This window comes from Pezoporus wallicus, unplaced genomic scaffold, assembly GCF_028554395.1.
Source record: "Pezoporus wallicus isolate ANWC-B61680 ecotype Strahan unplaced genomic scaffold, APGP_CSIRO_Pwel_v1 contig_5552, whole genome shotgun sequence".
Lineage (NCBI taxonomy): Eukaryota > Metazoa > Chordata > Aves > Psittaciformes > Psittacidae > Pezoporus > Pezoporus wallicus.
In genome coordinates this window covers 4,632,313-4,644,178 of record NW_026640754.1, presented here as the reverse complement: position 1 = coordinate 4,644,178, position 11,866 = coordinate 4,632,313, and the positions used below count along the sequence as shown (strand labels likewise).

The 11,866-nt window shown below is 40.7% G+C and overlaps 1 protein-coding gene across 2 annotated transcripts; it reads right to left on the bottom strand.

Moving 5' to 3' along the window:
• Positions 1-324: 324 nt before the first annotated feature.
• CASP3 (caspase 3) lies at positions 325-9,949 on the bottom strand. Of its 2 annotated transcripts, XM_057420374.1 has the most exons (8): positions 9,580-9,949; positions 8,726-8,862; positions 7,566-7,661; positions 4,792-4,916; positions 4,184-4,312; positions 2,066-2,241; positions 1,476-1,593; positions 325-582 (listed from the first exon to the last, which is right to left on the bottom strand). In XM_057420374.1, exons 3-8 carry the CDS (start codon positions 7,640-7,642, stop codon positions 356-358), a joined length of 852 nt encoding a protein of 283 aa, XP_057276357.1. In that variant the 5' UTR covers positions 7,643-7,661; positions 8,726-8,862; positions 9,580-9,949; the 3' UTR covers positions 325-355. The 2 variants fall into 2 exon arrangements, with proteins under 2 accessions (XP_057276357.1, XP_057276356.1); XM_057420373.1 differs by lacking the exon at positions 9,580-9,949 and having other exon boundaries at positions 8,726-9,035.
• Positions 9,950-11,866: the final 1,917 nt, after the last annotated feature.

Here is an 11,866-nt window from a genome sequence, read left to right as displayed (position 1 = left end):
TGAACTATTTTCAAGAACTATTTCTTTCCTCTGTGCCTTCAGGAAAGTGAAATATAGCACCAAATACATATGATAAGTGATCTTCCTTCAGGCTCCTCTTCCTAATTTTTTGAGATACTCAGAGCACCACTTCCAAATTTGCCTGTGCTTCAGCTACTCAAGTTTGCATTCCTAACACAGCCATACCTTGCTTTCCTTCTAATAATGGACATACCTAACTTTGATACAGTTCATTATGCCACACAAAGTAGTCAACAGTAATTCAGACTTAAAAGTGGTATTCCATACTAACATTGCATATAAATTACAGCTAAAAACATGCCCTGAAAAATTACAAGGTGATTTTTTTTTTTTTTTACGAAGGGAAGTAAAATTCTTTGGTAAGCATAGAGACAATGCATGGAATCTGTTTCTTTGCATTAAAATCCTGCCGAGTTGAGAAGGACTCGTACTCTGCTACTTTGCGATTTACACGAGTTAAAATCTGCATGAGTTCAAGTTTCCTTGCATGTTCCCTCAGCATTTTACAAAGTGACTGAATGAACCAGGAGCCCTCAGCTGCATTCCTCCAGGAGTAATAGCCTGTGGAAAAGAGAGATGTCAAACTGATCAGATGTAGCAGCCTCTGATACAGGACAGGACTGTGATTAGGGAAACAAAGCATTGTTTCCAATAGCAATCCATGTTTTCAAACAAAAACTCAAAACCAGTAATCAAAATTTAGATTTTTATAAGCTCCCCAAATTGCAACTCAAAAGATTTTTCTAATCCTCTCATCTTTTTTCAATCTAAGAAAACTTAAGGTAGGTAGAAAATCAAAAGGCAGGAAAACTATCTTCACTGCAACAGTCTCAGCTAAGAATCACTTACTACTTCTTCACAGAATACATATGCATGAAGGAGAGGTGACAGGAGAGATGAAGCCAAGATGCAAAACAGATTTCAGGGTTACTTCCTTCAGGACTACATGTGTGAATTAAAGACTAAAACCTGTTTCTGCTAGCTGGTAATGTAAGGGCCATACTACTGGCTCTGTTGCTACTGATTTTGCTTACGGCTGCAGTGAAAATAGAAGAATTGATAGGCAGTAGGTGTTTGTCACCTACTTCTGTATATGCATCTACAGATCCTATTGTTTTGTTCTCTCAGAATCAATGCACCTTTTACTTCCTGCTGTAAATTACATTCACAACTCAGGTTAACTAAACTTATAGAAGATGAACATTTGAGGGTTTGCTAGTGAGAAAGATGCACATTCAGGGTTAGTTTGTTTGTTTTGTAGGAATTCAGAATAGCAACTACCTCAAAAAGAAATCAGATCAGGGAGAAAAGAACGATTGAGGGAAGAAAAATACATGAAAGAGAACAAGTGGTTACCCAGTTGACTGGATACAACTGCAAGTTCTCATTTACAACATCAATACAGACTGTATACATAGATTTGAGGAACAAAAATTTCTTTGCAAGTTTCTCACCTGGAGCTGTGGAATATGCATAGAGGAAATCTGCTTCTACAGGTATTTTCTGACACATCGTTTCTTCTGATCCACTGTCTGTCTCAATACCAGAATCTAATTCTGTCCCTCTACAAGCCTATTTGGTGGAAAGAAGAATGGGAAATAAAATAAAAACCAAAGAAATAAAGGCATCCATTTTAAGGATGATAATATTCCAATTAAAACAAAAATAACAAGAATTTGTATGTCACATTTCTATTAGAGAAGAAAACTAACTAGCATTTATTTAATCAACTGCACAGTTTGCTTAAAATACGTATTAATTCTATGGTGTATTCTATGGTGAAACTCACTACAAGATGGGCTAGTGCTTACAAAGATTTTATATAATCCAAGGAATTAAGATAATGCAATCTCAGCTACGACAAGTACTGCGTACCTAATAGGGCAGACTATGCCACTTTTAAACCTGAAGAGAATCTTATTCTGAAAGTAATTCCATTTAAATCCATTTCAGAATTATTTTATCTGCACTAATAATTAATGGGAACAGTATTTTTCTTAAAGTATTCAGCTGTTTTGATGATGACTGTTCAGCTGTACATCACCTGAATGAAGAAGAGCTTGGGTTTTCCTGCTAAACTTCTGCACCTGTCACCTCTGAAAAGGCTTGTTAGTACTTTCAGTTCAAGAGGGCCATCTGTACCATAGATGACTCCTTCATCACCATGGCTTAGCAACACGCAAACAAAACTGCTTCGGTTGCTGTGGTCTTCTTCAGAAACTTGAAGGAAAAAAGGAAAGATAACTGTCGTAAGTTCTTGCATTCCCTAAAAGCTTTGAACACTTGATGCCTCCTGTGCAACAGAAGTCTTTAAGAACTAACTCCTGTATTTAGAAACCTCCAACCAGTTTTCACTACTTCAACAAAAGGAGCCAGCCTACTTTAATTCAGAAGACTGGAGAGAGAAAACCCCAAATTAAAGGCCAACTCTACACATTCTAAGACATGGCCTCAGAACTAGGCCAGGAACACCCTGACGAGACAAAGAGGGTGTTCCCACAGTGTATCAAAGTCTGATTGGCACACCTCACTCATGCAGTAATGGTCAGTCTCATGATCTGAGATTGGACTGATAGGAAGTTCTGAGTTTTGGGAAAGGATAAGGAAGTCTCATCTCTCCTTCCAGAGACACTCCAACTACTTATATTACATGGGCAATTAAAGTGGCATGAAAGCTGTTGCTGCTGCAGGGACTTAGGTTCTAGTACTTCACTCTTTCACTTTGGCCCTGTAGCAAGGTCTAGAAAGATTTTTCAAGCTTCTGATTTTTGTACTTACAGACATTTAAGACTGATATAAAGCCTTGATAGATTTTTTTTTTCCCCATCTTGTGGTACACAATGAGCACAGAACAGATATTCTCTGATGTCTTTTGTTGCCTGACATTGTGGGGATTGTACTTAAGGATCAAGACAATTCTTTTAAATATATGAAAAAAAACCACAAACATGGTTTAAAAGAAAGGATCCAAAAGGAATTCTGAGCGGGAAACTCAAGAAGATGCAAGAGTAGATGGAAAGCATAATAGTCCCAAAAGCTTCTGTTTAGAGCTTGCCAGAACACTGAATTTCTATTCTGGAAAAAAAAATGAAGTATTTATCTTTTCCTCAAGCAATGCACACTAGGGCATTTCTACAAGCACTGCATCTAGAAGAGTCAGGAAAGGCTGCTTTTTGTGAATCTCTAGTTAGGCTGCAGTCTGTGGTTTACACTGTCTATTTGGAGGCCTTATACCAAGGTAAGACAGAGGCCTTGGAACCTTCAGCTACTGTCAACATACTGGTGACTGGCTACAACTATGCTAATAAATTAATCATGCTTGGGAGCATTCTCTGACATAAACATTAACTGGCACGAAAGAACTGACATCTATGTTAGCAAATACATTAACAACAACAAAAAAAGCCAAACCCAAACATGATTGTTGTAGGCTAACTGTATGTTGGGAATAATCCCTAGAACATTTTTACTGTTTAACTGTGACCTGGAACAGTCTGGGAGAGCACGGGTAGGCATCAGCCACAGTCATGCCAGAGAACCTTGCAACTAGAATACACCGGGTTCCAGGGCTACAGATTATCTCCAGGCATTGTTTAATTTACTAGTCTAGATGTAGCCAAGTCCAAACAAAGCAGGACTAAGACTAACACTAGTATAAAGCTCTCAGTTGACAAAAGGGTGTTTTGTTTCACAAGTCAAACAAAACACAAATTGTTTCTCTAAGAGTAATTTAGTCCACACGCCTGCAGTTCTGGTCCCTCCATCTGAAGCCCCTGGATGAGAACATATCTTGGGCCACACCACTGAGCATATAGCACAGAATCCCTCTACCCAATTAAGCAGGATTCTTTCCAACTCACAGAACTTCAGTGATCCCAGGGTCAGAATATGAATCAGTCTGCATTTAAGTTTCAGCCTTTTTTCTGGCCTTCCTTAGAAGATGAGAAAGGATACGGAGACAACAGTCACGACACAAAAGATGAAGAGACAGCAAAGATGAACAAACATAGAAACTGTGATGCACATGCCATCCTTAGCAATAAATCATCAGTAGGTGTGAAGTATTATCTAAAAGAACCATGGAAGAAGAGATGTTAGGGCTACAGATGTAGTTGGAAACAGTGGTTGATTTAATACACACACTGAACATATTACTACTTACCACGTTTCAATAGTTCAAAAATGTCCACACATGAAAGATCATTGTTGATCTTTATTTTATACCCCAGCTTCATAAAAACTTCTCTGACACTTGCAGCATCCGCATCTGTACCCGAACGGGCTAACATCCCTATACGTAAGAGGAATGCATTATTTTTTATATGATATAGATGGCATGGTCATATTGAGCCAAATTCTTCTCACTTCTACCTGTATCAGTCTGGAACATTATTCCAGCTCCACTCTTAACAGAAAAAGTACTGCACTGTTATACATGCACACAATCTCCCTCTCCCTGTAGGTTTATTGTAGATTTATCTACTCCTTATTTTTATATCTACTAATAAAAGACATAAAAGGATTTTATTTGCAAAACAGAAATCATGACTAAATGGTAAGATAGACTTGTCTTTCCTACCAAATTCCCCCCATTACTGCTATACCCTAATGTGTTCCCTCTATGCACCTTTGGAAGAATGAATCACACCCATTCACACAACAATTCGAGGTTGCAACCCAAATTGGTCTGCGTATTTAATTTTGAAGAATACTACATTCCACTAATCGATCTAAATTAAGGAAAAAAACTTTAACATTTGAAAGTAGTACCAGTCTTTCTGTGGAAGTTCTTATTGTTTATTATTACACATTCCCCCATCTCTGGATAATCCATTCTGTAACTGTGGTCCGGCACAATTCCAGAGTCCATGGACTTGCTAGCAGATAGGTTCTTTCTGTATAGAAATCAGACAAACTTTAAAGTGTTAATTTCTGATCTTCCCTCTCTAGTTTCAAAATAATAACCAAAACCAATGAAATTGGTAAGATTTGCTCCTTGTTCCCTAGAACTTCCCTCAGCAAGTTTGCCAATGACACCAAGCTGAGTGGTGTGTTTACTCTGGAGGCAAAGGAACCCAGAGGAACCTTGACAGGCTAGAGAGATGGGCCTGTGCAAACCTCAGGAATTTCAACAAGGCAAAGTGTTAAGGTCCTGCATCTGCACTGGGGCAATCTCAGACACCGATGTTGGCTGGATGATGAGTGGATTCAGAGCAGCCCTGAGAAGGACTTGGAGGTATTAGCAGATGAAAAACTGAACATGAGCTGGCAACATGCGCTAGAAAGCCCAGAAAACCCAGAAAGCCAACGGCATCCTGGGCTACATCAAAATAGGCATGACCAGCAGGTTGAAGGAGGTGATTCTCCCCCTCTACTCCACTCTTATGAGAGCCTACCTGGAGTACTGCATTCAGCTCCAGGACACTCAGCATAAGAAAGACAAGGATCTGCTCATGCAGGTCCAGAGAAAGGCCATGAAGATGCTCAGTGGGCTTGAGCACCTCTCATATGAGGACAGGCTGAGAGAGTTGGGCTTGTTCAGCCTAGAGAAAAGAAGGCTCTGGGGATACCTTAGATTAGCCTTCCAGTATCTACAGGGGGCTACAAGTAGACTTGAGAGGAACTTTTTAATAGGACATGTAGGGATAGGACAGGGGAAATGGGTTTAAGATAAAAGAGGATAGACTTTGATTAGATATTAGGAAGATATCCTTTACTGTGAGAGTGGTGAGACACTGGAACAGTTGCCCAAAAGAAGTGGTAAATGCTCCATCCCTGGCCGTGTTCGAGGCCAGATTGGACAGAGCCTTGGGTGACAAGGTCTAGTGTGAGGTGTACCTGCCCATGACAGGGGGGTTGGAACTAGGTGATCTTAAGGTCCTTTCCAACCTTAACCATACAGTCATTCTATGATACTAGATGTAAGGAAGAAATTTTTCCTTACATCAGAGACACTGGAACAGGCTGCCCAGAGAAGCTGTGGGCGCCCCATCCCCTGAGGTTGGAAGGCCAAGTTGGACGGGGCTTTGAGCAACTTGGTCTAGCAGAAAGTGTTCCTACTTGTGGCAGAGAGATTGGAACTAGATGATCTTAAGGTCCTTTCTAACCCTAACAATTCTGTGATTCTAGATATAAAGAAGAAATTCTTTACTGTGAGAGTGGTGAGGCACTGGAACAGGTTGCCCAGAGAACTTGTGGATGCCCACTCCCCAGCAGTGTTCAAGGCCAGGCTTGACAGGGCTTTAAGCCACCTGATCTAGTGGAAGGTGTCCATGCTTGTGGCAGGGCGGTTGGAAATGGATGATCTTTAAGGTCTGTTCCAACTCAAACCATTCTGTGATTCTAAGTTATGTCTGTGAAATAAGTTGTTAGATCCGATTTAAGACTAGTGAAGACTGTACTTGCCCAGAGGTTAAAATAAATAAAACTGCCTGTTATGTTCCCAAATAAACCTTTTGTTTCAAGTTCAGGAAAATGTGCACATACACAAATAATGGGGGGGGGGGGGGGGGGGGGGGGGGGAGGGAAGGAGAGGAGAAGAGACATCTGTAGTTGTATTAATCTTCTGTTCAACTTGTTACAAGTTTAAATTTTAAAGAATCACGGAAGAACTATGTCTAAAATGGTAATGCCTCTACATAGCAGAGCATAAAAAAATCAGTTTAAGAAAACCAACTACTATATCAACAAGAAATCGGTTTGTTTTTTTTTTTTTTTTACTACCATCTTTTGAAAGCTATGTACTAGGAGCTCTGAGATTGTAAATCTATTCTGAATTCTAGCCAAAAGTCATTTCCTCATTTAATTTTCACAAATAAACATTCGAAACCTAGAAAGACCAAGACTCTATATGCAGCTGTAATTCTACCTCAATGAACACACCAACTATACCACCACTCATGACTGAAACATCTGTTAATTTTACTCAGTCCATATATGCTGAGTTTAGTATGGATTTTCTCATTTAAGCATATGGGTATTCTACAGATAAGAAGTCTGTAATGCTCTTAAATCTAATTTTCATTGAAATATTAAGTTCCTAGAGAGTGCCATCTGATGATAGTGCTACACCAGCATAACAACCAGGAAGAACAGGCCTGCGTTTCCTTCCTTCCACCCCTTTAAGTTCCTCTTGTGCTTCTGCACATAAAACCCTCCAGCAGGTCAGTTCAAGCAGCTGAACTGTCTGTCACTGGTTCCGGTAAGCTCTAGAAGCAGTTCAAGGAAAGGGGTGAACATTTAGCACAGGGTGAGATAGAGAAGTCTGTTTTTCAGAACAGATAACAACTTGATAATACTGTGAAGCTAAGTCTAACTGCATCTCAGGTGTTGCTTTTTAGCTCCTTGCACGTATACATGGCCTGTTAGAGACTGTGTATTTTCATAAGTAGTAAAACTCTTCTAATAGTCATTTATGATTATTATAATTTACCATAATTGAAATATTTGCTTTTAGCATTACTTCTATGGCTCTCGCCTTCTGTTACAGCACATGATTCCTCAAGAATTAAAGTGAAGACTTAAACCAAAAGTAGCTCACTTACCCTTTGGAACCTCTAGGAATAGATTTTGCGTCTGCCAGATCTTCCCCTGAATGTGGGCCATCTCCTGTGTCTGCCATTATGGCTCTCAATTGTCAGCTTGAAAACATAAGAAAATAGAAATATATGATAGCTTATACTCATATGAAATGCTACCTTCAGATTTTTGTTTGGTTTCATTAAAGCCTTACACCATCAGAAAGCAACTCTTTAGAACTGGGGAGTACACTAATGTTAAAAGGGGATATTCACACAGAATAACTTTAGTCTAGGAGTATTAGTATTGGCAGCCAAAAAACCCCAGGATTTCTGAGTATCCCCACATATCTCATACTTGAAAGAAGAACATGAAATATTCTTTTAGATTACTGCATTCTACATTAAGTCTTGGAAAAATAGTCTGCAGATCCCTGTGGCCAAATCATTAAAAATGCCTAAGAAAAGCAGGATAAGAGACAAACTGGAAAAAATCTTTAAAATATTGTAATGTCCCTACATGCATCAGTATCATTTTGTTATTGTGACTGTTAATGTCATTTATGGATTGTTCCACATCAGTAAGACAGAAATTGAGATCCAAAGCCAATCAATGCAAAGACTAACATAGAAGACTGGATTTCAGGTCATAGTATCTGGGGAAATAAATAATTTCTCTGCATTCAGTTTCAACTGAAACATCACTGGATCCAATCCTAATTGGTGTAGGTGAAGGCAACTGCAACATAAATAACATAAACCCATGTGAAGGCAACTGCAACATAAATAACATAAACCACAACAACACAACTTTAAATAGTTGATGAAATAACTCTGTGCTGTGGGCTGCTATTTACTCTTAATCAGAACACAGGACAAGAAATGATCATTGATACCAAGGCAGAAATCAATTTAAATGCAATAAACCTCCCTCTCAATTACTCTGCACCCATGGAACACATTACCACAAGTTAACTTTTAACTCAGGATTCATAAAAGGATTAAGCATCATAAAGCTGAATAGCCAGAGAGGATAAAGAGGATAAAGTAATATATGCTTGGAAGTGAAAAGAAAAAAGCAAGGTACTACAATGCAATAACTTAAAAGATATTCACTTAGCAGATATATTAATGGTATCTATACCCATCTTTCTTTCTTTGGTTCTTACAATAAGACATTTACTTACATCTAGTTACTCTGAATACTACGTCCTTGTATCTTGGAGCACTGATGTAAATGAGATATTTTCTTGCTCACAAAATGATTCCAGACTTAAGAACTGTTATCACATAAATTAGCAGCACACAGGAAATTCCCTGAAAACTAAATGACAAAAGTATCAAATAAGCTTGATATTTAGAAATAAAATTTCTAGAATAGCTTATTGTGTTACATTTTTCATGGCTTTTAACTCCCACCAGCAATGAAGTACTATGCAGTCACTTGCCAACTGGGCTACCAATGACTACTTAGAGAAAGACTGAGGTGAGGTATAGGGAAAGCTAACAATTCCACCCAATAGGTAAGACCCTGGAATTCTTAGGGAGGATAAGTGGATCACTAGGCTGCCTTTGGTTCACATCAGTTGAAAATCCAACCAAACTGTTGCATTCCATTAGGGATTTGTTTTAGTAAACTGGTGAACAGCAGCAGGCTTAAGTAGGCAAACTGGAAACCTAATAAACTGGGACATGAATGCTTCTGTAACACAAATGTTTCATGCTGCAAACAGTAAGAAAGATCTTCAATATTAAGTGACCTAAATTGAGACTTATCTCCTCAAACCTTTTGCAACCTTAAAACTCAAACCTCTAGAACTGTTGTCCTTGATCCAATCCCAAAGAAACAATGAAATCTGAAGTAGCTAGCAAACCCCACAATTACAATGAACTACAGAACTTTATTTCTGAACAATGTAAAACACAGCTTGTCTAAGAGTCTTTACAGAAACTAGACAGATAGTGAAGAAAAAACGGGCATAATAAATCAGGTATTTTAAATAACACACGCTTTATCTTCAGATTAGAATCTGTAACTCACCTTTAATATCCATCAATTTCTGAGCACCAATTCACCTGCACTTTTTTAAAGAACAAAAGACATCCACAAAGAGATATCCTTTTTGTTACTAGGCACTCAAATGTACGTTTTAACCAGCAGTTATGTTTTCTGCTCTAAAGCACTAGTCAGAGTAACAGCAATGCTCAGCTGGTGCTGATTCTAACAGACTACTAAGAATTGCCTCATCTTGGTTTAGGTAATGCAGTGATGTCATGTTCTGTCAAGTAGAATACACATTTCCCTATAGAGGATGATCTCATGCTTTTAAGGATGGGGCTGAAGACTGGGACAAAGCAATTAAAAATTTAACGTTAAATTGTTATTCTGCTCCTTGTTATTATTTTAAGTTTAGGTAAATAAGAAAATATTTTTATTCCATGCCAGGCTGGATTTACTTATTTACCTGGCCTAATGAAAATAAATTAACACTGTCATATCTCACCACTGCCATAAGAACCATCAGGTTTCTTTATGAAGACACAAGAAAAATAATGATGTAGTGATAAAAATAATACCAAAGCTTCTCAGACAGGGAAGGAAGCAAATAACTGAACTGGCTCTAGTTACCAACTGTATCTTGAAATATGCAAACCACAGGAGTCAAGACAACACATGTTCAGTATACGCCAGCTGCTACAAAGCAATGATTGCAGCAGTATTAAAATACATGTCCAAAACAGAAAGCAGTATTGTAATCATGTCCTTAAAGATTAGAGATGGGCAGTTTTCCACCTCACGTGACTGCAAGAGAAAATGCCAAGCATTCAGAGAAGGTATTTTACGTACATAAATATATACATGGCACATTATGATACTAATGCAGACAGGCAGATTAAGAATTTTCCATTCTATGATGTATAATGGTAACAAATAATTATCTAACTAATAATGGAAGGAAAACATAGAAGCTGACATAAAAACCCCCAAGCAACTAAAAAAATTTGAAATACACCATTTCATTTTCTGTGTGGCATTATCCCCCTGTTAAATAAATACTGCTGTCACAGATGAAGCATTGACAATAGGCCTTCACAGTACTTCTGGTCTGGATGTGGTTGTTGGGAGGCACTGACATCGAGCCAGTACTCTGATTTTCCAAAAGCAAACAGTCAGCACTTATCTGCAAAATCAGCAAGACCTAAAATCACTCTGAGAATAGATGGATGCCTTGCTTACTAATTCACCCATACCTATTAAACACAGCACCACCACAACAGATACAGCCTTGCCAGGCTCCTTAGTCCTAAGGACACGGTGTGTTATTTTCAAACCTACCAAATGATGAGTAGATACTTAAAGGAGAGAATTACGGGTGGAAAGGTAAAAAATGAGAGCTATTCTTCACCCCAGCAGGGAACAGGACACAACAGACCTCGGACAGGGCCCTCTCCACCGTCCCTATAACCTTCACCTCGTGGTGGTGCCTCCCGGCCGCCGCACGCTCACTCTTTGTCAGACAGAGCTGTTGTCTAGACGAGTTTTAACCGCTTGTCTCCAAAGCTTTACTTTGGTGGATCCAAATGCAGGTTCTGACCCCGTGTTTCCCGTTAGCTAACAGTGTAAGGCAAGGCCACCGGAAACCAGTTTAAAATTAAAGCTCCTCTCCCCATCCCCCGCCCCCTTTGTTTAGGCAGCTTCTCCACAAAAACAAGCTTAAATGAGCAAACTGTCCGCCTTAAGCTTCTGGGAAAGCAGCAGCTGCGTTCCCGGCCCCGGAGGGGGAGGCCGGGAGCCGAAGGGCGCTGGCGTGGCACCGCGGCCGGTGTTCCCCGCCGCAGCCGGTAGGCAGGGCGCTACCTCGTGCGGAGGGACAACATCCGCCCGCAACAGGCACCAGGACCGGCCGTGGCGGGAGCCCGCGGGCAGCCGAGGAGCGGGCAGGCGGCGCTCCCAGTCGGGCCCGCCCCGCCTCGGGCGAGCCGCGGCTCTCCTCCGGCCCGGCTCTAGAGAGGCTCCGGCTCCCCTCAGCCCGCTCCCTGCGGACAAGGCGCGCGTGGCTCCGCCAGACCGAGGCCCCTCGGAGCCGGAGAGCCACAGACACGCCCCTCACGGGCACCAGCCCTACCCCGACCCTACCACACTTTCGTTCGACCCAGCCACCGTCCCCCGCCGCCACCACTCACCTCAGCTGCCACCTTACCCGCTCCACCGGCGCTGCGCTCCCCCCTGCCTTCCGCGGTACGCGGCGGGGCGGGAGGGCGGCCGCTGACCGCGATTGCACCTCGGTCCCTGTAGCTCCTCCCCGCGCGGGGCCGCGCCGTGCCCC